Source organism: Grampus griseus (assembly GCF_964374135.1).
Source record: "Grampus griseus genome assembly, chromosome: 9".
NCBI lineage: Eukaryota > Metazoa > Chordata > Mammalia > Artiodactyla > Delphinidae > Grampus > Grampus griseus.
In genome coordinates, this window is record NC_139003.1 from 32,403,285 (window position 1) to 32,430,392 (window position 27,108).

Here is a 27,108-nt window from a genome sequence, read left to right on the forward strand (position 1 = left end):
GGAAGATAGAGATGATGCATCCTGTCACAACACAATACACATACAGAAGCAAGAAAGTATGGTGATGGGGGTGTCAACCATCCAGATATCTGCTAGAAGAAGTCTCATTTGGTTAGAAGTAGGGCACTCAACAGGTTCTTGACTTACTTTGGTAATAATTTTATCTCCCAGATGGTAGAGGAAGCAATTAGGGGAACTTCAACTCTGGACCTAATTCTGACCAAGAAGAAAAAAATAGTTGGTGAAATGAAAATTGATAGGAACATTCAGAGAGAGTTACTACGTCATTTCGGACTTTAGGATAATCAGAGAAGGTAAGGTGGATTTCAAAAAATTCAAAGAAAAGAGGCGTGATTCAATGGCATGAGACGCAGAAGGAAAAATGGTTTAAGAGGATTAAGCAGCTTCCAAATGTCTAATCAAAACTGCAATCACAAATGACCCTCTCAGGAAGAAAAGAGGGGTGACAAGTAACCACTACGGCTGCACAGAGATCTCTCACAAGGTCATATTTCTAAAGGACATGTAAAAAAAGATGGAAAGAGGGCATGTAATGAAGGGCTACAAGAGAAATGAGCTTTTCAGAATAATGTCAGGAGAGCTACAACTCCACATTAGCTGAAGCTTGCAAAACAAAATAAAGGCAAAACAAAAAATGTTAAAGACAACCATCTATTCCCTATTTTTAAATTACGTTTAAGGCCCTATCACCACCCCCACTTCTCCAAAACCATGACAAATATAAATAAGCAAAAAAGACAAACAACACAACAACAACAACATCAAAACAAGGAAAGTTTATAGTTAGTAGCAGCAGATAATAAAGAGAAAACAAAACTCTCTAACTCCTATTTTGTTCCTGGTTTCTCCATCAGGGAGAATGATTGTCAGACTGACAAAGGGAGAAGAAACCCTAAAATGAATAAAAAGATGTAAGATAGCAAGTAACTGATCTATTGTAAGTGAATTATTGGACTGGGATAGGCAAATCCCAGGAAGCCAACAGATCCTGTAGGCAGCCCTCGGAATTGCTCTCTGTGTATTGTTAAGGAATCACAAAGAATGGAGAGGTTCTAGAAGATGAGATGACTAATGCAGTAAAAATGTTCAAAAAGGGGAAGAAGGCAGACTTCCCAAACTACAGAAAGCGATTTGGAAAGATATTCTAATGGGTTATTAAAGGGATAGTTTCTAAGCATTTTTAAAAGAAAGTAGTGAATGCTGGAAGCTAGCTTAAATTCACTAAGAATAAATAAATCAGTTCGTGCTAGCTTAATGTACTCTAATGGATTTACTATACATTAAAGATCCATAGCTACAACTGGCATTGTTAAGATCAAAATGCAGAAATATGGGCTGAATCACAGTGTAACTGTGTGGCTTAGTAATTGGTTGTACAATAAATACCAAAGGGTGATGATCCAGGAAGACATGAACCTGGAGGGTGGTTTCTATATGTCATGTCACAGGGTTCTATCCCTGGTCCTGATACTTTTATTAGAAACACGGATGACACATAGAAGGCAGGCATATCAAATTTGTAGATGACAAGAAACTGGAAAATAAATACGTTGAATCAGAAACCAAATAGATCAACAGGTTACACTGGCAGGATTTCCAACTCTCAAGTGAATCTTTTCACTAAGACCTCTGAAGATTCTGTAACCCTCTTCAGAAAAATCATAAAATAGCTTAACAATGACCACTTGGCAGGGAGAATGTCGAGGTGATTCAAGCACCAGATGGGTGTTTGAACTACAAGACCTTCAAGGTCTCTGCCAACCCTGAGCTTTTATGACTCCAACTTTAAGAATCTTTCTCATTTCCTGACATCTCCGGACGAAACTTCCCAGCCTTCCTTGGTGACCCACAGAATGTTTAACAGCACTAAGGACAGCATTTCCTCTTATCTTTGTCTTGATCTTGAAATATTTTTAAAGTATAATTTCTTCACTTTATGTTTTTACTATGTTTTCCCTACTAGCAGAAGTTCTACCTAGAAAATGTGATGGCAGAGATAAGCATTCTATATCTGGAAAAATGTCCCTGTCACAATGTTTTAGATATGTAAAGCACTGTATTTATTTTATGTCCACACATTATTCCATGGCTAGCCCTTGAAGGATTTAATTTAAGGTCATAGCAAAGCCACTAAATTGTTGTCTAAAATGACTAAAACTATCTTCACATGGATGTCCTTTATACAAAAAATTTTTTTCATAAATTAATACCCCCCCAGAATAATCCTCAAGTTCAAATTCATAGTTTAAGTATCCCATGAATGGCAACTGAATACATTCAGCAAGCAAGATTTCCCCCCACTTACTCATTTATCTCTAAGGCTTCATGGGCTGCAGAAATCCTAGCTTGGGGGTTTCTCTCTCTCCAGGCTTTCTGCATTACTATTTTAGAAAAAGACAGAAAAGCACGTCAATAAATACTTAAAAAGACTCAGTACAGGTATAGCTAAATTAATAGCTTTCAGCTTGAATTACAAGAGAACAGTTCACTTACCAAGTGGGTTAGCCCAAAACTCCAAAGTCACACAAATACATTCTAATTTGCTATTCCATTGTCCTTCAATTGCCGATATCAAATCTTTCTTATGCTCATAAAACTAGAGGTCTAACATCTTATAGACTAACCCATAGTCTATAATCATAGAGACTTAATCTTGATTAAGATTTCTTAATCAAGAAAAGAAAAGGCATTCTAACAGAGATTTAATATTTCTTTTGCTCATTAATATCATTTGTTGTTAGAGAACATACATTATTTTGCACATTTTGGGATGAGATTGCTACTAATCTCTTACTTCTGTTTAGACACAGCACAATTTTTATCGGTCATTTTCCCAAACACTTGATACAGGATCTGGATATTAGAACATTCTAACACCACTGGAAGAATTATGAGTTGGATCAGAAAAAAGTGCTTTAGACTTTTGCTTAACATGCGTACCTGTTCCCAAAGTTTGCTGCAAACCCAGTTTTTATATAGCAGAGCAGTTTGTGAATATATTGTGGGAAGCTTAATGCTTGGAATTTTCATTGTATTATGTATCCACCATGGCAAGGGTACCTTTTTAAAAAGGGTAACAATCTCCTTATCTAATTTGTTTTATAAATTTGTATCTTCTAAGTTAGTTTCTTAGGAGCATGTACATATTCTTTTTTTTTAAGGTTTTTTTTCCACTTATTTACTTTAAGCTTGATAATATAAAAAATATCAGTAGGATTATATGGAACTCAAGCAGTATGACATGCATGCTAAACAAAGTCTCTTCTAGGGTGGAAAACAAATCTGGATGCCAATAACCAAGTCCATGCCCCCATTCAATGCTAGTGAACCTACAAATAGGCATATGAATCACTACAATATATTCATTATTTATTTGGGTTCACTGAATTTCTAACTAGAATATCATCAAGGAGACATGACCTTTCACTCTATCTCAACCAAGGATTTAGTTAGCTTCATGGTATATTTTTTAAAAATAACATTTTAAATTATAAAGAGGGGACCCATTTCTATATTAATACTTCATTGCAATAAAGCCTTTATTTAAGTATCAACAATCTGGGTTTTACTGGTCAATCTCCAATTTAATATTTTATTCATCAGGGTTTTTGTAGAGCAGATATTCTACAAGTAGTAACCTTGATCTTTAAAACAAACCAAAAAGCCCTCCCACTCAGTAACTATCTAAAGTATTTTCCATACTTGCATCTGCAGGACGCAGATGGTCCGAGTCACAAGTAAAGAATGTCTGGTGGTCCTGGGCAGAGAGGTTCATGTCATAGTAAGTCAGAGGCTCTCGTCCAGTCACCCAAGTGTACCTGTAAAGGAGAAGTAAGATGGTCAGGCACTTTTGAGGGAGGAAAGCAAGACCTACAAAATATTAAGCTGCATAGGTGTTGAACCATAACACACTGAGTACTATTACCAATAATAAAAAAATAATCATCCTAGTCTCCCTTTAGGAAGTATATCAGCAGAAAAAAAGTAAAAAAAATTCTGCTATATTTTTGTCTTAAAATTTTAGTAGCACTAGCTAATGAAAACCTTTCCTAATTAGTATTATGAATAGAGATTTCCCCAAAGCTATGAAAATTCTTATCTGCCTAATTACTCTGCAAAATAAAATTCTAACATTACTTCTGTGGCATCTTTATAACCATGTTCCAGGTAAGCTTCAAAATATTTTGACTACATAGTATATAGTGAAAAGAATAACGTAACAGAAAATCTCTAAAAACCACACATTTTTGTATGTTATCCTAATTCCAATGCTAAAATATTTATAAAACGGAAAAATCAAAACATTTCAGGACAGCATCAAAAAATGGAAGCGCTATACAGACTGTTAAATGACCCCTAAATGAACCTGCAAAAACATTTACTGCTGTCTTTGCTCTCTGAACTAGACCCATTTGTTTCCCAAGCTGTCAAAATGCTTACCGATTATATTCAGCACCCCTAAATAAATTTAGTGGATTTCGCCATACTTTGCATTCTGCAACAAAAAGAAATGTGAAAATGTTACACATAAGTTCACAGACACTACAAGCTAATTAATTCAGCAAAACACCCTTCCTGGCCATTTGATAAGATAATTTTATTCTCTATCCTCTACATGGTAAGCAATGTGGAAAAACTCTGGGTAGTTAATCAGGAAATGTAGCTCAGGCACCAGGACTTTGGAAAGTTTCGTCTAATCTCTCCAGGCCCAAGTTTCCTCATTTGTTAAATCAAGGCACATGCCAAGAGCAGCTAGTTCATAACCTCTATAGTCACTTCAAGAGGTCCAAACAGATTGTATAAATTTATTTCTAAATTATAGGTAGAAGGTATCGGTAGAGGTAAAACTACTTTCTGTCACTCTAAAATATATCTTACAATGACTACCTATATAACAAGCTAAATTTAACCTCCAGAGTACAATATGTAAAGAACCTTAGGGCCTATGCTAATATTGATTTTGTGATAATTCACCAGCGATTCACATTGCTGTAAAGGAGTGGTAAGGAAATTAATACTAAAGTTACCATTATGGTAGAGAGAAATGCTATGAAAATAAATTGTTTTCAAGTACTTTAACATTGTTTACTTATGCAGACACAGGTAATTAATCATCATACTAATATCATAATGTTAGCATGTAATAATAGATTATACATCTTGTTATACAAGGACCACAGACAGAACCACAGGACTTTAATTTAGAAAAGTCAACCATTAGCTTTTAAGACTGTGTTATAGTAAATGTGTGACTAATAAGCTACAGTTCTCTTAAAACAGTCTATAATTAAGAGTTTTTAATGATTCAGAATGCTACATTTCTTTGAATGAATAATTCTTTATTAGAAAATAAAATCAGTTAACAGTATTTAAGAATCTATGTGTGCTGTCAGCCAAAAAACACACCCAAAGACATAGATACACAAAAGTGAGCAACTATTACAGAAACTGAAAGAACATTAAAGGCCATGGATGATTCATTAAGATTCTACCCTCAATCCACCCATCCATCCATCCATCCATCCATCCATCCAGTATGCATTAACTGAGCACCCAGTGGGTGAAACAAACAAGTAAAACCATCAATTACAATACAGGGTGAAAATGGAGGAAAACATAAAGCACTAGGGGAACACTGTGTAATCTCAATAAATTTTTGTTAAAATAGTGAATGAAAGGTGTACACATAACAGGAAATCATGTTTTTATTTAAAGAAAATAAATTTATCTTTAAGTTAGGGCAGGATCCCACCTGAAATTTACTTAATGTTTGGAAGCAATGGTCCTAAATTTTTTGTCACTTAGCTTAACATGCCACTTAGGAAATGATGTTTGCTCAGTTCAGCAGTTTTGAATTTTGCTCTTGAGAAACTGAGATTCGATGGCTGTCATTTCATATGACACTAATTAGAAAATTATGCTTCCCTTAAGTAAATACTTTTTTTCCAGACATAAAGCTCCTTAGTGGGGTCACTAAAGTACTCCAGATCATGGCTTGAAACAACTGGTGAGCCAAACAACCATGATCTCAGTCCTCATGGCTTTTACAGCACTTAGCTCTTAGGTCCTCACCACTCCCAACCCCTCCTAAGAGGATGTCTTTCAAGATTCCAAGTGCTCTTCTTAAAGCTTCATGAATATTGCTAGGTTTGTATTTAACACGTAATAAACGTGCACACAAATTTGTGTGCAATCATGGTCATTTCAGCATTATTTACAATAAAATAGGATATTTGGGGAGACGACTCTCCCCCAGCAAATTTCATCTGAAATATCAGTAAAAAGGTTACGGCAAATACTTTGTCTCCAACAAATATATTGCCTGGAAGGATAAGTGCCATTCAAATATCAATTGACAAATTATAAAGAAAATTGTCTTCAATTAAAATTTTAACTCTATTATACATTAGATACAAATGAAATTATTTCTAAATAAAAATAACTCCAAATAGAAATGGTATGTATACCTAAAGTATTACTGAGCAGTATCTAAAAATGCCATCTTTACTTAGGAACTGCCATGATATAGCCAGCAGGGGGTGCTGCAAACATTTTGAAATATTGTTTTTATGACTTCTACTAGAGAACTGAACTTAAAAAAAAAAAACATTGTTAATATCAGTGTCATACATCTGGTCTGTATTCAGTTTCTTCAGCTATTCCTGAAACTTAGAAATGAGTACCTAAGTAAAAGTAACAGATGTAAAATGTTCTGAATGAGAAAAAACATGTGATGAAGAAATATATAAGAAATGTCTTCTTGAGCTATATCCTTCAAGTTGAGGGTGCAGAGCAGGTACAATTTTCTTTTAAGAAATAAGCAATCTAGAGGTCGAATAAGAACACATGTAAAAAATTTCACTTCAAATTAGGTCATAGCTACATTAATTTCCTCTTTGCTGCTTTGTTTCATAATTTTATCTTTACTATGAAAACTCTCTTGGTCTGGAATCACTCTAGGGAACATACCCCATAAATATCAGACTACCTGATGGTTTCATGATATGGACAAAGGTTGTAAATGCCAGAAGTATCATAATATGAAGATTTAAGTCAATAAATTAAACTCAGGTCTCCAGAGGGTAAAAGTTTTTCTACATGAGGTCCAGTTTCTTATCTTACTTGTATCTTTGAGAAGTAAATTTCTTATTTAAGTCTGAATTAAAATTTTACCTCCAAAAGGTATTTTCCATTATCCATCAATATCAACAATTTTAGTACTCTTTAGGAGCACTAAAGGTTGACTGGGACTCATCAAGGACTTGCTAACATCATTAATAGTTCAGTTAAAAATATGCCCTTGATACAATTAACATGTTCTCTCTGATTCCATCTGTAGTAGCCCACAGAGGAGTCTCTACCCATAACTGCTGATAGGAATGTTCAGACCTCACCATGCACATAAGAATGCAATTCAAGAGAAAGAGAAGCAGTAAACATTGGAATAGCGCTTGTTTAGTTCCCAAAGGAACTAAATGGAGAACAGATTCCATTCACCCGTAGGATGACAATAAATTTCTGCGTGGGAGATAACATAAAAAATAATACTTACCACCGTCAAGGACTTATAAAATCATGCTCCAATCTTTTTTTCAGTCTTCCCTCTCACCATTCCCTACCAAAACTTTCCATCTCAGTGATACTTATTTCTTGCCTTTTCATACTCAGTTATTCCTCCAGAATGCCCACCTCATAGGACTGTGGTTTAAACATGTATAGAATGGCTATTATGCATTAGTCCTTGCACGAGGTCCTGGGTCACAAAAAAAAGATACAGTTTATGACCTAGAGGAGCTTATACTGGGTTGGCCAAAAAGTTCATTCAGGTTTTTCCATAACATCTTACGAAAAACCTGAACGAACTTTTTGGCCAACCCAACACATTGGTAGAAAAAGGAAAAGGCCACTGAACCGCTGTATGGCATCCAGACGAAGAAGCTCCTTAGAAGGAATAAATGTACTGAGAGAACCAAAGACTCTCCCTTTGGCACAGTCCTCAAGGAAAAAGAGAACTTAATTCTCAGAAAAACCAAAAGGCTCTAAAGTCCCAGGGCTTTTAATCCCATGGAAGAAAATATTTTTCTACATCCAACCTATTTAACTCTGAAAACCTTTTTTCCCTAAAATTAAAAATATATACATAGAGAGAATCCCCACTCCTAGGACTTTCAAATATATAAGTAACTAATTTATAGCCTAGGAAGATGTATTATACCAAAAAGTTACCACCTCTTCCCAGGATCTGAAACGTAATAATGACGGTAATACTATTACAAAAAGCAGCAACAGCAACTTGTGTCATAGCTATGAGCTTGACTTTCATTGAGCCTTTCTATAAAAAGGCTTAAAGCTCTAGTCATCTAAATTCCTAACATAAGTTAGTGAGGGTCACAGAGTAGGCCCTTTTTATAGAAGTAAAGAGTAAAGCATAGAAAAGCTACATAATTTCCCCACGGTAAAAGTAAATGAGATTAAAGTCTGGTATCCAGACTGCCTAACAAGTATCCACAATATACAACAGCCCTGTTACCTGCAACATGATATTTTAAAAATCATGTGACTTCATCAATTAAATCTTCTACTAGAGGAACAGTTTTGAAAACTCCTCTGGGGAAATGTTAGGCACTTTGAAACAATACTTTTAAACATTTTAGTTCCAAAGTACAACAGAGAAGGGCCCTAACTAATGTTTTCTCCGATATATTATGACAATCAAGATTAACCCCAAGCCAGTCAATTTCTGACATGTGATTCTGCATATATTAGCTTTGCTATCTCAGAAATGACTACCCAATTCTCTACGTCATACAGGTTGATCTTAAGCAATCATTAAGAGTAACAAAATATCCATTTTCTTTTTTTAAGTCTTTATTGAATTTGTTACAGTATTACTTCTGTTTTATGTTTTGGTTTTTTGGCCTTGAGGCATGTGGGTTCTCAGCTCCCCGACCAGGGATTGAACCTGCACCCACTGTATTAGAAGGCTAAGTCTTAACTGCTGGACAGCCAGGGAAGTCCCCCATTTTCTTAATAACTAAGCTTTAACTGTTTTCATAACCTTTTGAAATAATTAGTTTGAAAAGATTACTAGAAGTAAAGGCACAAAGTAATATGTAGGTAGCTTTCAATTCAACAAATATATTACTCTCTCAAATTCCCTTCTGGAATGAGAAAAGGTGTAAATAATTATGAGTTTTAAGACCATTTTTATTGATCTACTTTATTCAAGATAGTGTACAAATTTCTTCAAGAATATTGCTAAATGGCTAAATCTCTGTCTCTCATACATTTCTCATTGGTCATTTCTGACCTAAGTCAATCAACTCTACCAAATAACGTGAAAACTGTGAAATAAGTTTATTAAATAAATGTTCACCAGGGGACAAAAGTGCTTTTGAGGCATTTTCACCATTCATCTGGAGAGCTAATCTATGCTAGAACACAAATTTTAGTGGCAAAAAATTTTAAAAGACGTAATAAACACTGGCTAAGAGAATCATTTTCAACTCATAAATAGATTTTGGCAAGTATAAACTGAGTTTCCCCTGATTGAGACTATTAGAGAGCAACTCTAAAGGTCCTGGACATGCAGCAATGAAATTTGCTGACAGATATATTTGAAATGCAAGCTCTGAAAGGCCTGGTCTTAGGATATATCTTTACAAGCTACCTGAGTTTCTTCAATCTCCACTGCTTTTCTTTAAATTACCTGTATTTAATTAGTGCTTGAACTGCCTCTAGTAATGTAATGAACCTTAACTTAGAATCCCAGGAGAAATTCTTATTAAAAGTTTTACATAAAAATGTATATGAGCTCACGAAATATGCTGAGGAGGCGAAGTAAGAGTGTCAGAGGACGCCAGCCCACCGAGGCCCTGATACTGGGGTTGGGAGACTGGGGTTCAGACTGGACGCAGCACCCCTGCCTTCCAACACCACCGACAGGAGGGGAGGAGAGGCGAGGGGCCCCGGGCAGAACAAGAAGGGAGGCCCAGTTCGCCATGAATGTCCATCCGTTGTCTGACACAGCTTGGGCCCGGCCCCGGCGAGCCAGACATCACCACGTGCATCGATCGACATCAAAGATAGAGAGATGTTTGCCATCTACGGTGGAACTGAAGATAAGAAAGACGATCAAAGGAAGAAGAGGACTTCAGGAAAAGCCAGTAAAGAGTGCTGAGAGAAGACTGAGGCACAGAGGTGGAATCTTTCACCTGCAGTCACACAGCTGCCGTGTGGCTGACAGGGTCTTGGCACTCTGGCCAGTGTCAGGCCTGAGCCTCTGAGGTGGGAGAGCCGAGTTCAGGATATTGGTCTACCAGAGGCCTCCCAGCCCCACATAATATCAAATGGCGAAAGCTCTCCCAGGGATCTCCATCTCAACACCAACACCCAGCTCCACTCAACGACCAGCAAGCTATAGTGCTGGACATGCTATGCCAAACAACGAGCAAGACAGGAACACAACCCGACCCATTAGCTGAGAGCTGCCTAAAATCATAAGTACACAGACACCCCAAAATACACCACCAGATGTGGTCCTGCCCACCAGAAAGACAAGATCCAGCCTCATCCACCAGAACACAGGCACCAGTCCCCTCCACCAGGAAGCCTACACAACCCACTGAACCAACTTTAGCCACTGGGGACAGACACCAAAAACAACAGGAACTACAAACCTGCAGCCTGTGAAAAGGAGACCCCAAACACAGTAAGTTAAGCAAAACGAGAAGACAGAGAAGTACACAGCAGATGAAGGAGCAAGATAAAAACCCACCAGACCTAACAAATGAAGAGGAAATAGGCAGTGTATCTGAAAAAGAATTCAGAGTAATGATAATAAAGATGATCCAAAATCTTGGAAATAGAATTGAGAAAATATAAGAAATGTTTAATAAGGACCTAGAAGAACTAAAGAGCAAACAAACAATGATGAACAACAAAATAAATGAAATTAAAAATTCTCTAGAAGGAATCAATAGCAGAATAATTGAGGCAAAAGAACGGATACATGACCTGGAGGATAAAATAGTGGAAATAACTACCACAGACAAAAATAAAGAAAAAAGAATGAAAAGAATTGAAAAGAGTCTCAGAGACCTCTTGGACAACAATAAATGCACCAACATATGAATTATAGGGGTCCCAGAAGAAGAAGAGAAAAAGAAAGGGAATGAGGAAATATTTGAAGAGATTATAGTTGAAAACTTCCCTAACATGGGAAAGGAAACAGTTAATCAAGTCCAGGAAGTGCAGAGTCCCATACAGGATAAATCCAAGGAGAAACATGCCAAGACACATATTAATCAAACTATCAAAAATTAAATACAAAGAAAAAAATATTAAAAGCAGCAAGGGAAAAGGAACAAATAACATACAAGGGAATCGCCATAAGGTAGACGGCTGATCTTTCAGCAGAAACTCTGCAAGCCAGAAGGGAGTGGCAGGACATATTTAAAGTGATGAAAGGGAAAAACCTACAACCAAGATTACTCTACCCAGCGAGGATCTCATTCAGATTCGACGGAAAAATTAAAACAGTACATGATGATTAAGGGATCAATCCAAGAAGAAGATATAACAATTGTAAATATTTACGCAGCCAACATAAAAGCACCTCAATACATAAGGCAAATGCTAATAGCCATAAAAGGGGAAATCAACAGTAACACAATCATAGTAGGAGACTTTAACCCCCCACTTTCACCAATGAACAGATCACCCAAAATGAAAATAAATAAGGAAACACAAGCTTTAAATGATACATTAAACAAGATAGACTTAATTGATATTTATAGGACATTCCATCCAAAAACAACAGAATACACTTCCTTCTCAAGTGCTCATGGAACATTCTCCAGGATAGACCATATCTTGGGTCACAAATCAAGCCTTGGTAAATTTAAGAAAATTAAAATCGTATCAAGTATCTTTTCTGACCACAACGCTATGAGACTAGATATCAATTAAAGGAAAACAATCTGTAAAAAATCCAAACACATAGAGGCTAAACAATACACTACTAAATAACCAAGAGATCAGTGAAGAAATCAAAGAGGGAATCAAAAAACACCTAGAGACAAATGACAATGAAAACAAGACAACCCAAAACTTATGGGATACAGCAAAAGCAGTTCTAAGAGGGAAGTTTATATCAATACAATCCTACCTCAAGAAACAAGAAACATCTCACATAAACAACCTAACCTTACACTTAAAGCAATTAGAGAAAGAAGAACAAAAAAACCCCAAAGTTAGCAGAAGGAGAGAAATCATAAAGATCAGATCAGAAGTAAATGAAAAAAAAATGAAGGAAACAATACCAAAGATCAATAAAACTAAAAGCTGGTTCTTTGAGAAGATAAGCAAAACTGATAAACCATTAGCCAGACTCATCAAATAAAAAAGGGAGAAGACACAAATCAATAGAATTAGAAATGAAAAAAGAGAAGTAACAACTGACACTGCAGAAATACAAAGGATCACGAGAGATTACTACAAGTAACTGTATGCCAATAAAATGGACAACCTGGAAGAAATGGACAAATTCTTAGAAAAGCACAACCTTCCGAGACTGAACCAGGAAGAAATAGAAAATATAAACAGACCAATCACAGGCACTGATATTTAAACTGTGATTAAAAATCTTCCAACAAACAAAAGCCCAGGACCAGATGGCTTCACAGGAAATTCTGTCAAACATTTAGAGAAGAGCTAACGACTATCCTTCTGAAACTCTTCCAAAATACAGTAGAGGGAGGAGCACTCCCAAACTCATTCTACGAGGCCACCATCACCCCGATACCAAAACCAGACAAAGATATCACAAAAAAAGAAAACTACAGGCCAATATCACTGATGAACATAGATGCAAATATCCTCAATAAAATACTAGGAAACAGAATCCAACAGCACATTAAAAGGATCACACACCACGATCAAGTGGGATTTATGTCAGGAATGCAGGGATTCTTCAATATATGCAAATCAATTAATGTAATACACCATATTAACAAATTGAAGGAGAAAAACCATATGATCGTCTCAATAGATGCAGAAAAAGCTTTTGACAAAATACAACACCCATTTATGATAAAAACTCTACAGAAAGTGGGCATAGAGGGAACATATCTAAACACAATAAAGGCCATATATAACAAACCCACAGACAATATCATTCTCAATGTTGAAAAATTGAAACGATTTCCACTAAGATCAGGAATAAGACAAGGTTGCCCACTCTCACCACTCTTATTCAACATAGTTTTGGAAGTTTTAGCCACAGTAATCAGAAAAGAAAAAGAAATAAAAGGAATCCAACTCAGAAAAGAAGAATCAAAACTGTCACTGTTTGCAGATGACATGACACTATACATAGAGAATCCTAGAGATGCCACCAGAAAACTACTAGAGCTAATCATTAAATCTGGTAAGGTTGCAGGATACAAAATTAATGCACTTCTGAAATCTCTTGCATTCCTATACACTAACGATGAAAAATATGAAAGAGAAATTAAGGAAACACTCCCATTTACCATTGCAACAAAAAGAGTAAAATACCTAGGAATAAACCTACTAAAGGAGACAAAAGACCTGTATGCAGAAAACTATGAGACCCTGATGGAAAAAATTAAAGATGATACAAACAGATGGAGAGATATACCATGTTCTTGGATTGGAAGAATCAACATTGTGAATATGACTCTACTACCCAAAGCAATCTACAGATTCAGCGCAACCCCTATCAAACTACCAATGGCATTTTTCACAGAATTAGAACAAAGAATTTCACAATTTGTATGGAAACACAAAAGACCCCGAATAAGCCAAAGCAATCTTGAGAAAGAAAAACAGAGCTGGAGGAATCAGGCTCTCTGACTTCAGACTATACTACAAAGCTACCTTAATCAAGACAGTATGGTACTGCCACAGAAACAAATATAGATCAACGGAATAGGATGGAAAGCCCAGAGATAAACCCACGCACATATGGTCACCTTATTTTTGATAAAGGAGGCAAGAATATACAATGGAGAAAAGATGGCCCTTCAATTAAGTGGTTCTAGGAAAACTGGACAGCTACATGTAAGAGAATGAAATTAGAACACTCCCTAACACCATACACAAAAATAAACTCAAAATAGATTAAAGACCTAAATGTAAGGCCAGACACTATAAAACTCTTAGAGGAAAACATAGGCAGAACATTCTATCATGTAAATCATAGCAAGATCCTTTTTGACCCACCTCCTAGAGAAATGGAAATAAAAATAAACAAATGGGACCTAATGAAACTTCAAAGCTTTTGCACAGTAAAGGAAGCCATAAATAAGACAAAAAGACAACCCCCATAATGGGAGAAAATATTTGCAAATGAACTAACTGACAAAGGTTTAATCTCCAAAATATATAAGCAGCTCAAGCAGCTCAATATCAAAAAAACAAACTACTCAATCCAACAATGGGTAGAAAACCTAAATAGACATTTCTCCGAAGAAGATACACAAAGTGCCAACAAACACATGAAAGGATGCTCAACATCACTAATCATTAGAGAAATGCAAATCAAAATTACACTGCGGTATCAGCTCACACCACTCAGAATGCCCATCATCAAAAAACCTACAAACAATAAATGCTGGAGAGGGTGTGGAGAAAAGGGAACCCTCTTGCACTGTTGGTGGGAATGTAAATTGATACAACCACTATGGAGAACAGTATGGAGGTTCCTTAAAAACTAAAAATAGAACTACCATATGACCCAGCAATCCCACTACTGGGCATGTACCCTGAAAAAACCATAATTCAAAGAGTCATGTACCACAATGTTCATTGCAGCTCTATTTACAATAGCCAGGACATGGGAGCAACCTAAGTGTGCATCGGCAGATGAATGGATAAAGAAGATGTGGCACACATATACAATGGAATATTACTCAGCCATAAAGAGAAACGAAATAGAGTTATTTGTAGTGAGGTGGATGGACGTAGAGTCTGTCATAGAGAGTGAAGTAAGTCAGAAAGAGAAAAACAAATACCGTATGCTAACACATATATATGGAATCTAAAAAAAAAAAAAAAAAAAAAAGGTTCTGAGGAACCTAGTGGCAGGACAGGAATAAAGACGCAAACGTAGAGAATGGACTTGAGGACACGGGGAGCGGGAAGGGTAAGCTGGGACAAAGTGAGAGAGTAGCATGGACATATATACACTACAAAATGTAAAATAGATAGCTAGTGGGAAGTAGCCACATAGCACAGGGATATCAGCTCGGTGCTCTGTAACCACCTAGAGGGGTGGGATAGGGAGGGTGGGAGGGAGACGCAAGACGGAGGAGATATGGGGATATATGTATACATATAGCTGATTCACTTTGTTATACAGCAGCAACTAACACAACATTGTAAAGTAATTATATTCCTATAAAGATGTTAAAAATGTATATGATATATATTTATCTTATATAGAGATTAAAATGAGATGATTTGCAACAGGAAACCAAGTGAGTATAACCAGAGTTTGTCTAAAGATCCAGTTCTATGCAAGATGCTATTAAAGTGTCTCAGGGAATTTAACCTTGACTTTGACAAGCATACTTCTAATGTGATGGAACACTCTGCACTTTTGTAAATATCTTGAAGAAGGTGAACACTGCAAACCTTTGTCTTTATGACATCTTATTTGAGAACAGGACAAATTATCAAACAGATTTTCCCATGAACCCAAATTCAGAATGTTACTGGACCCTGAGAATCCCTTCCCTTAAGACAGGGAGAAGTTGGACACATTTTAAATCCTTGTGCATCATCAGTTCATAAGTTAAGCTGAATTAAGAAATGGCAGCAGGAAACATGATGACATGGAAAATATATCAGCAGCGTTTATCAGAAACTGTATATTTGTGAGAAAAATAGCAGTTTAGCTCCCAAATAAATCGAGATAAGTGAAATGTTCATAAATGTTAACCTAAACCAGACAATCTGAAATTTGGCTAGATTAAGAAGCTGTGGGACTTCCCTGGTGTTCCAGTGGCTGAGAATCCGTCTTGCAATGCAGGGGATGCTGGTTCCATCCCTGGTCGGGGAACTAAGATTCCCACATGCTGCGGGACAACTAAGCCTGCGCACCACAACTAGAGAGCCCGTGAACCACAACTACAGAGCCCACGTGCCACAGCTACAGAGGCCAAGAGCTCTGGAGCCCGCGCGACACAACTAGAGAGGAGCCCGTGCACCGCAACAAAAAATCCCACATGCCGCAAATAAGACCTGACACAGCAAGTAAATAAATAAATATTTTTTTAAAAAAGAAGCTGTATAATTAACTACATTTCTCTTCTGGCCCACAGATAAAGATCAATGCAAGTTTTGAGAGGGTCTGCACTCAGGCCAATTTGCACAAATCCAAATGTTAAACAATATATGAATAGTCTCCTGTAACAATTACAACTTTCTCCCTTCCCATTTCTCCACCCCAAATTATTCTTAGGTAGGCCAGGTCTTTCAGCTTTTAATCAAAACAAATGATTCTTTAAAGAAAGAGCTACACTATGAGTTTTCATATAGTCCAATGTTTATAACTAGTATTTTCTGTCTGTTTTTAAATTTTTCAATGATTTTTCTCAAATAAGAAATGCCGTTTAACTGCCTTTGCAAGTGTCCATGGGACTTGGTTAGCCACGTTTTATTTCACGTAAGATTCAGCAAAGAGCTGTCTTATGATGCTTCTTTTATTAAGGCAATAGTCATTTTATCATTATTAAGGCAATATAAATTTTAAAACAAATTCCTCTATTTTAAGAAAATGTATTGATTACCCTCAGCTTTGGACCTTCTTTTTCCTTTATACTTAGCTGAAACTAGACTATGAAATAGAAAGTGATTAAGGGTAGAGATAAACAGAGACAGTGTACTTTTATAGCATTTTTCTTATTCAAAAATAAAAATCACCACAAGAAAAGAGAAGTGGGAAATGGTATTAATCCCATGGTACCTGGCACTTCCATACCAACACACATGTTTGTTGAGCTGAGTTAGCCAAATATTAGAAACCCAGATGTCAAGGAGAAGTAGGCAGATTGAGCCCTAAATATACTTGGACAAGATAATTTCCATTTTCCTAAATCTAATTATTTGAACACTGTTATGAGATCAGATCATAAACGCTGTATCTGTTACAGGAAATGAATGGAAATACTGCATGCATAGTAGTAGACAGTCAGCAAATACTAGTGAAATTGAATTAATAATAATATTCAAAAGCTTAGTCTTAGCAGGGTAAAAACTCAGTACAAATAAAATTGGGAAGTTCCATGATCATCATTGTCGAATGTATTTTTATAAAGGACTGAGATTCTCCCTTTAAAAACTGCCGTACCGGCACTAAGAATAGCATCAAGATTTATATAATGCATAAGGCTTATTCAAGGCATCCACAGAGAGTCAGCAAAGTAACAGCAACAATAAGGAGGGTATGAACTCTTCGTCGCATTAAGGAATGATGTTAAATTGGGCAGAGCGAGAATTTTAATGAAAATAAAAATGTACTCACAATAAAAAATGTCCTTAAATGAGGTTGCTTTCTGTTTTCAATCTGTTAATTTTCTACAATGTTCTGTGACATACAAAGACTGTAGTAAATCAGATCAGACAAGAGCACATTTAATCTGTAGGGTCTTCCAACATATGCAAAGTGAGGCAATTATCCATAGTGACAATGACTGAATGATCAAGACTCCTCATTAGAATAATATGCCACGTGTGTTAGAGTACCTGGTTGAAGTAATATTTCACTTTGCTCAGATCTCTGTTTCTTCCACAAAGCAGATGAGTTTATAAAGTCCCAGACAATTTTGTTACCTGAGTGGCACCATCTCTCACATGTGTACCCTTTAGAATGAAATAAATGTGTACTCAGAGGTACCCACTACCACTCATGGCCGGCTGGCAAAGGTTCTATTATATTAAAAGAGCATTGAATCAACATCAGGAATAAAATATATATACAATGCTCCTTGATGCCTATCACCTGGCTAGATAGTTATGAAATATGAACTGAGTTATTCTAGGGAGGAAAGAAAAAAGATCTAACTTAGTTCTTTAATCTCTCCCTCTTCATCCTTCAAGTCTCAGAAGTGGTACTCTCTCCTTCAAGAAGCAAACTTCTTCCCCCAGTTTGGATCGGGAAGCCCTCCCTTGTACTCCAAAGTATTGCATGTTTCCCTCATATAATCAGAGCACTTAACACTCTGTCTCCCTTCAGTAGACACAAGAGTTCAACGGGGACAAGGACTTCGACATTTTTTAAAATCATAATATTCATAAGAACCTGTATAAGGCCAAGTCCATGTTAGAGAGTTAGGAAATGTTTACTGAGGTGATGAAGAGACCAAGCTAGGAAATTATATTCGTCCCTCTTCTTTCATGAGTAGAGAAATTACAGGCCATGTATGCCCTCATTCATTCATTCACTGAGTTTCAGTGATATAGTAGACACTATGCAAAATGCTAGAGATATTACAGTAAAGCAGTAAGCTTAAAAATTTCAGTACAATTTAATAAATGTTGCTAAAGGTAAAAATGTATGAGTCAACAAAGGTGGAGAAATATTGTACAGCTTATCAGAGAGGGCTTCCCAGGAGGTCACATTTGAGTTGGGTTGTGAAAGATGAGCAAGCACGGAGGAGGGAAGACAGACTTCTGGGCAGAGGGTCATGAGAAAACATGGCCCGTTCAAGAAATGACAGAAACCAAGGTTGGCAAGATAGAAGCAGCTTATGCTGTGCTAAGTAATCTGGAATCTGGGCTTTATCTTTAGTGGAATGGGAACCAACCAAGACTTTTAAGCAGAGGAGTGATGTTATCAGATCTAGTTAGACATAAGGTTCTACAATTAGCATGGAAGAGAATGGATACATTTAATGAAGTTTGAGGGACTAAGGACAAGGAGGTGGAGACTCAGGTGGGAACCACTGACCTAAATGATCATTAGCTAAATCAAATGGAAGAGAAAGTAAAATTAACAAGATGAACATTTCCTTTCCCTGGGATGCTTATACTCTACTTCTCTTGTAGAAGTTGTCAAATTCTTGGGAAAATAAATCGTACTTTTCTTTGAAGTCTAATCTTTAAATAACAACATTCTTATTGTCTTATAGTCATAATAATTTAGTAAGAGTAAGTAAATAATGTTGCAGACTGAAGGACTTTCCATACCTGAGACGCTTTGCCTGTTGGAATCTGAGTCCCCATTACTGGAGTTAGAATTGTTGGAGGAGTTGTTGTCAACCCCTCCCAGAAGGGGGCGCAAGTGGCTTACTGAGACTTGTTCAATGAATGATGTTCCATATTTGCGAAAATACCACCATTCAAATATCTAGAACAGAAAGATAATAAGCGTGATTAGGGTCCTTGTTACCAGCTATGATTTTGTACATGCCCATAACTGTGTTGCACTTACTAATTATACCCACCTTAAACACTGGTTTAAACATTTTTATTCCAAAAAAATGGTTTATTTCTAAAAATTAAGAAGTTTGATAAAAGTAAATACCAATTACATTTTAACTTCTCAATGATGTTTTTTCCACTTAATACTGGTTTTTAAGGAAAATTTATAGCTACAATCCTGGTGAAAGAACATTGTTAAGAGCTGCTCATTATTTTCCTCCAAATTTACATAATATTGTGATAATAAAATCACCATAGCTAAAAAACAATTCCAGAAATGAATACCAACAAGCCAGTTTTAGAAGTATGGCTTATGAAATATTCCAATTCTTGGCATCTTATATTCTGATAAAGTCATAACTGCATACATTTTTAAGATAGTAAAATTCTGTTTTAAAAAAAGCATCTCCCTAGAGAAATCCGGCTTTACAGAAAGAATAAAAGCCATCCTATTTCATGTATCGAGGGCACCCAACTGCTGAGAGATTCAGTAGCAGCCCACCTGCTGAGTGTGCTTTGTAAATGCTAGCATCTGTTGTACACCATTAATGTTTCCTAGCTCACAAGCTTACCAGTTGTTATGTGCTGTTTGCAAGGAAGAAAAGAAATAACTTTCATTAATAGAAGGAAAGAAGCACCGAAGCTCACATGACTAGACTGAAATCAGGGCTCCTGAGCATGGGGAAAGCCAGCCACCTCCCCCAATCTTTTTACCTGCCCCTACCCCCAAAGCCCCTCTGAGCACTTTCCCACCACTGTTTGAAGCTGCTCTCCCCACATCCTTTCCTTGGCTTCCCTGATTTGAGATTTGTTCCTTAAGCAGTCACAAATCACTACACAGAAGAAATGTAAGAATCAACTATATCCCAGAGTCTCCTAGGATAACTATACTATATTTTTGTAATAGAATATGGAAATAACATAGACTTAATTACCTTTATCCTTACTTATTTCATAAAAACAAGATTTTGTTATCTTCTGTGGAATGGACTTCGGGCTATCATTTAAAAATTGATATTTTGCTCTACCAAAAATTTCTTTAAAAGGACAGAAAGAACATCTACAAATGACCAGAAGGAACTGTTAATCAAACCAAATGTTTGCAATCCTATAACAGGAAAACTCGATTTAACTCCAAGGGGTTATTCCTTTTGACTATATGAATTTTCACATGTTAAAACATTTAAGTAATTTGACTGAGAAGACCAGGGAGAATACAATATGAAAGCTAAGAACGGATAGGACCAGTCTGTAACATCTGGAATGCTAGGAATAAAAGATCTTGCTTGAAGAAAGCAGAAAGTTCAAGAATGGCAAATTTACTGACCATGGATCTAGAAGGGAATTTGTAACCTCAAGTGAGTTATTTAATCTATTTTAACATCAGTTTTTTCAACTGTAAAGTGGAAATCATATTTGTTATTTACCCTTGAGGGTCCTCAATTTCACACTCATGTAAAACATCTAGATTCAAACCCCACGTAAAAGACCTAGTTCAGTGCCTTCTGCATAGTTGGTTCCCAAAAGCAATAGCAAAGCTATCATTTATTACATCGATGCTGTACATAGTCAGCACACCTCACATACTGCTGTGGTGCATCCCTCTTCTTGCTGGTCTACAATTCAGGATAGTACAGCATCTTGCTACTAAATGGTTGGCTGAGAGCCGTGGTAATCATTGTGAAAAAGGAGACAGCTCACCATTTGGTCCTGACCACCCAAAAAAGATTCATGGCTTTGCCTTTATTAGAAGAGATGGAAGGTTTCAAAGGACCCAGAACAATGGTCACAGAACTGGCAATGGCTCTCAAACACTTGTGGGGTAGAGTTTTCTTTGCCCCAAGTCTTTACTCTGCTTTCTATTTTATGCTGTTAAGGCATCTGCCAGGCCTTCATTCATTCATTTACACAGCACTAAATGCTCCAATCCAGGCATGGGCTGTGCTCCGGGGCCACAGAACACAGATGTAGCCCCTGCTACTACCAGTGCATGCCACAGACCCACAATGCCTCTCACAAGTTGCTCCCATTCACCCCCCCCCCAAAAGAAACCACTTTGGGACTCTTTCAGATTTCTCAGTTTCTCCAGCAGAATCGGAGAACATCAGCACTAAAAGGGACCCTAAAGGACCCTGAACAGTTTCATTTAGAGATGAGGAATGAGGGCTACATGTCAAGGTGTGGTGACCTGACCAGAGTCACATAGCTAATGAAGTAGCTATTCAGCCTGAAGCCCCAGCTCTTGAGCCACTAATCTTACTAGGGCCCTAAAACAAGACATCTTTTTATAACTCTCTTGCTCATTTAAACAGACAGATGTAGCCTATCGCTTCCCTTTTAAAATCTTCACTTTCAAATGCCCTCCAACTCCACTGTCTCTTTTTGCTTTCTTAGCTATCAAAACTAATCCAGAAGTAGTCTATCAAATGGGACTGGATAATACATCCTAAGGTATAAATGATTCATATTAATGGGGTATTTGCATTATAACAGGAGACAGACCTTCCACCCAGTATTTCTAATGCAAAAATAACAGACCTCAGTAAAGACTGGGTTATTCATGCAGCTGCTTGGGAGGCAAAGGAGGGTCTTCTCAAGCCTGACCTATCAGAGCAGTAGATGGCTTCTTTCCTAACACAGTCCTTTATACTAGTGTCCACAATGCCCTGGGGCTGACACTCTAATATGAATTAAATGAACAACTACTAAAACGAAGTAGGAAAGGACTTGAAGCCTTCTTAAACTTCAAACCAAATCTTCTAATCTGGGGTCTTAGCATAATAATCTGTCCCATATCCTGAAACATGACAGGATTTGGGCCAGAACCTCACAGTATTTTTAAAGAGCTGCACAGATCCAAATGGGCAGATGGTGTTATTTAACACGCACATATTTGGTGTCACTTTGAATTATTCTCCCTGGTGCATAACCTACAGTGTAAATAGCAAAGCTCTCATAAACAAATTTAGATTTTAAAACTAGCCCTTAGACATGCTAGTAGCTTAATGGAGTTGCCACAGTGGAACAAAACAGTTTTTAATCTGACAAATAACCATAAAATTAAAACATAAATTTACACATTTCACAGTTTTTAAAAGTGTAATCTCTCTACCCTAAGAATTATACAGATCAAGTAAGATGAGAACTAAAAAGCATCAAGTAGGTTTGTCATTCAGGAAGTCAACAATGACCCTACCATCTAGCTAAAAGGTAAAGGCCCTAAAATATTTCATAATAGCTGAGTTGTACGTCTTGGTTGGTACTCTTGATTCTCTGGGGCTCAGTTGCCTAATGTGTAAAATAAGGTCACTCAGTTAATGTTGGATGGGTGTATGGATGGATGGATGGATGGATGGAAGGATGGATGGTTTAAAGACTGAATGGATAGATGGCTAAAAGGTTGAACGGATGGATGATAAGGGCTGGCCTGGTGATTTAATGGGATATTGTTTAAAACCAATGAAAGGTTTTGTGTACATTTTGTTTGTTATAAAAAAAAGAGAGACCTATACCTATTTGTGGAAGAGGAAAGAATCTAGTAGAAAGAGAGAAACCGAAGTGCAAAAGCATACAAATGACCAAGAGACATGACACCAGGAGCCCAGGAAGAACATTTACCCTGCCTTAAAAAGGTACCTTACCATTTCTTGCTCTAAAGATGAAAGGGAAGCAGGAATGAACAGAAGAATACATTCTATTTTGGAAAGTAGGGTGTGAGATGAGCTGTTTTACAGGTAAGAAGGCAACAAATGAATAAAATGTAGATGACACTGATCTCAGTGGAGATGCAGGTAAGGGTTATTATTTGAGAATAAAGGAAGCAGGGATGGAATTGGGAATGTGAGGGTCAAAGAAATGGTTTGGATCTATACCTTTCAGGACAGAAGGGCCATACGCTATACTCAGGACCCAGATCATATTTAAAACAAAGATTCATTTGTCAAGAACCCAGTTACCTAGGCCTCGTAACTCTCTCCATTACTATATGACAGAAGCAGAGGGGATGATCAAGGAGCAATGGGGCTGTGGGCTGGGAGTGGAGATCCAGGTTTGCAGCTGGCCTAAGGGTGTAAATTTATCTCATCTTCACCTGCAGGGAAGGAACAAAAATCTGGCAAAGGGTTAACAAACAAGGCGCTTCCATCTGTCTAACAGACCTAAAAGCTGAATCTTTCATAAAGATGCCTAGATTCTTCCTATCCAACAAGACCTCCCCTTCTTGAATTGCATGTTCTATATATAAAACACTTCTCTCTCCTGTATCCTATAACATACTCAAAACTGCTTCAAGATTTCCACATAGCAGCACCATTGTAATTCCACAATGTAATTCCATTAAACCCATGGGAAACACAAAGGTGTCACAGCCTGAAACTGGCTATGTGTTTCCCAAGGATTAAAGTAGATGATGATATCACAGGATAGATACAGCAATGGTGGAGACTGAAGAGGAAATACGAAACTCTGGCAGTCTACTCCCAAATAGACTGCCAAATTGACACCTGCTCTAAGTCTTGAAATATATCTAGTGGTAAACAGTTTTTTGACAAGAGGGGATCTTCTAGGCTTGAAGATAAACCAAGGCAAATGGCATGGGTTATAGTAATATCCATAACATTTTTAGTTTCCTGTTAGAATTTGCAAGTATACCCTTTCCTCCATACCACTGACCCTTTCAAAGTCCCTTGCAATTCTGCATGACAGAACTTCCTCCCTCCCTCCCTCCCCCTTCCTTCCTTCCCTTTTTTTCTCTCTCCTTCTTTCTTTCTTTCTTTCTTTCTTTCTTTCCTTTCTTTCTTTCTTTCTTTCTTTCCTTTTCTTCCTTCCTTCCTTCCTTTCTTTGTTTTCCTTTCTTTCTTTCTTTCTCTCCCCCACCCCTCTCTCTCTGCCCCTCCCGCCCCTTTCTTTCCTCCTGGCTCCTGCCTGTTTTGTTTAGGAATACCGAAGAGCTATAGAGTGGGTCTTGGCCTCCTGCCGCCTTGGGCCCAGCCAATCACCCCTCAGTCATCTGTTCCCCTAAGTAGTTCAGGGGGGCTGTGTAAAGAACTGCTCTTCATGTCCTTCCACCCCCTTTCCTGGCCACCTATTGCCAAGGCTTTAAGAAAAGAGAGGAGACAGAGAAGTGAGATTCTCTTCAAGGTCAACAGCCAGTGATCCATGCCCACCTCAGTGTCTGCGTGTTCACAGGATGAGATTTTCCACTGTAGCATTAATGACTATGGCCTGGACGGGAGGGTCACTCTCCTGGGGTGAAGTCATGGGGACCACTGACAAGTGGCAAATGCCAGCCTGTGCCATGGCGCCCCAAGCTCTGTCAGCTCCTCCTGGGTGGCAGCTTTCCTCTAGGCCCTTGCCCTAGAGATTCTGATTCAGTTGGTCTGGGGTGGTACTCAGAATCCATCACTTTAAACAAGCTCCCCAGATAATTCTGATACAGTCAGTTAATTCATTCACTCACTGGATCTGTGTGCATTCAACAAATATTTCTTAAGAGTCTACCCAAACATTATACAGCTGAACACAAAAACACAGATATGTTCCCAGCCTTTGTGAAGCTTCCATCACAGAGAGGATAAGACCATAAATGTCACAAATGAAATTATAAATTGTGTTAAGTGATGGTCCATGTTCTAGACTGACCAAATCTGACCTAATCCATGGCTGATTGGAAAAAGAAAAAATGTTCCCTCCAGAGACATTTGTAGTCTCCCTCCCTCCCCCTTTCCTTTCTCTTTCTTTCTTTTTCTTTTCCTTCTCTCTTTATCTACCTGACCCATTTCTACGGGTCTGTTCAAAGGAATACATCAACCACTAGACAATGCTGCTACCCATCTTCCTAGTCAACATGTTTATGAGAGGCAGAATGATGCTGGGACAAAGCAGTGGAAATTTAAATTCGAGCCTTCCCTATACCTTACCTAGCAAGGTGACCTAGGCAAGTCAGAAGCTTTCTGGGTGCCTGTTCCTTAGGTCTTTGCTCGCTTAAACTGGATGGCTTCTGAGGGTTCCTTCCTCCAGCCCTGCAACTGCATGATTTTCGGATCAAGTGGAGGTCAAGTTCTTTAGATGAATGAAAAAGAGTTGAAAAGAGCCACAACAATCTTCTAGTCCCACTCCCTTACTTTTGAACAGGAGGGGATAGAGGGCATGGTCAGACAGACCCAAATGCCACCATCTGTCTGCTATACATCCTCGGGCAATTTATTTAAATTTTGTGTCTGTTTATACTCAGAGCATAGAGGCATTGGTTATATCAACCACTTAGAATTTAGAATTTCAATGAAATCAGAATTAGAATTCATTTAGAATTAAATGAAATAATACATTCAAAGTGCTCAGAACAGTACCTGGCATAGAGTGGAAACACAATAAAAGGACCTTTCATTACAACTGATTTCTATCTAATTGTCATCTCTTCTACTGCTTTTCTGAAAACAATTGTTTTACGCCTAATCCCTGAATTAATTCTTTTATTTACTATTTTAATTTTCTTTTTTATTTTTTTTTTTAATTTATTTATTTTATTTTTGGCTGCATTGGGTCTTTGTTGCTGCGTTCGGGCTTCCTCTAGTTGCGGCGAGCGGGGGCTACTCTTCCTTGTGGTGCGCAGGCTTCTCATTGTGGTGGCTCCTCTTGTTGTGGAGCACGGGCTCTAGGCGCGCGGGTTTCAGTAGTTTAGTTGTGGCTTGCGGCTTCTAGAGTGCAGGCTCAGTAGTTGTGGTGTATGGGCTTAGTTGTTCCGTGGCATGTGGGATCTTCCTGGACCAGGGCTTGAACCCGTGTTCCCTGAATTGGCAGGTGGATTCTTAACCACTGCACCACCAGGGAAGCCCTAATTTTCTATTTTTATTCTTGATTCTCATTTTTAAAAATATTGCTTTGGCTGCCTTTTCCCATATCTCTGTATTTAACATGCATGTGTAACACGTAGGTGTAGGAGCATGTCTATACATATGTTAATGGGGACACAGGGATCTAAGTATAAATGTCAATACAGCAGCATTTTCTCCATTCTACCAACATTTTGAGAAAATTAAGGGGAGCATTTTCTCCACATATCCACCTTACCATTCTCAAGAGCAAAAACAAAACTCAGAAATTTTTTCCACAGAAATAAACATTGCCCACAGAGGCTACATCAAGCAGACTGGGCATGTCCTTCCCACAGCAGATAAAAGACTAAATTGGTGGGTTTGGACTGTGACAACAGGTGCAGTTCCTGTGGCTGGAACTGGGCTGAGATGAGAAAGCTTGTGCCAAGTGGCCAGACGGGGCAGCTGGAAGTTAAGCAAGGGAAGGAGGTGCCTGGAGGGGATATGGGCCCAGGAACCGTAAGGGAAGAATGACAAGTAGGTGGCATAACAAACTCATTGCTGGCTTTCAACTTGTGAAATTAAGAACTAGCAGTGATATCTAGTAAAATACACACTTCTGAGTCCTCACTTATTTTTAAACATGTTAGTGTAAAAGCAGCATTTGCCAAACACATTTTATTTCTACGTACGTTTGTTCAGTTAACTGATTTTTCCTTCATAGGGGAAATAGCAGGGGGGTTTTTTGTTTGTTTGTGTTTACCTCTCTTCGCCTAAGACATCACATTGCATGATCATTTCAGTCTCCAGCATAGAAATACTGAGG

At 37.6% G+C, this 27,108-nt stretch overlaps 1 protein-coding gene across 5 annotated transcripts in view; it reads right to left on the reverse strand.

Moving 5' to 3' along the window:
* ST7 (suppression of tumorigenicity 7) overlaps positions 1 to 27,108 on the reverse strand; it is a 254,231-nt gene that overhangs the window by 90,463 nt on the left and 136,660 nt on the right. For 3 of the 5 annotated variants that reach the window (XM_082662063.1, XM_082662062.1, XM_082662066.1), the window contains exons 3-7: positions 19,237 to 19,396; positions 4,462 to 4,516; positions 3,724 to 3,839; positions 2,327 to 2,402; positions 148 to 216 (exon numbers count right to left, since the gene is read on the reverse strand). In XM_082662063.1, the coding sequence (XP_082518189.1) occupies positions 148 to 216; positions 2,327 to 2,402; positions 3,724 to 3,839; positions 4,462 to 4,516; positions 19,237 to 19,396 (476 nt within the window). The remainder of the gene's footprint in view (positions 1 to 147; positions 217 to 2,326; positions 2,403 to 3,723; positions 3,840 to 4,461; positions 4,517 to 19,236; positions 19,397 to 27,108) is intronic. The other 2 variants (XM_082662065.1, XM_082662064.1) reach the window with 1 other exon arrangement.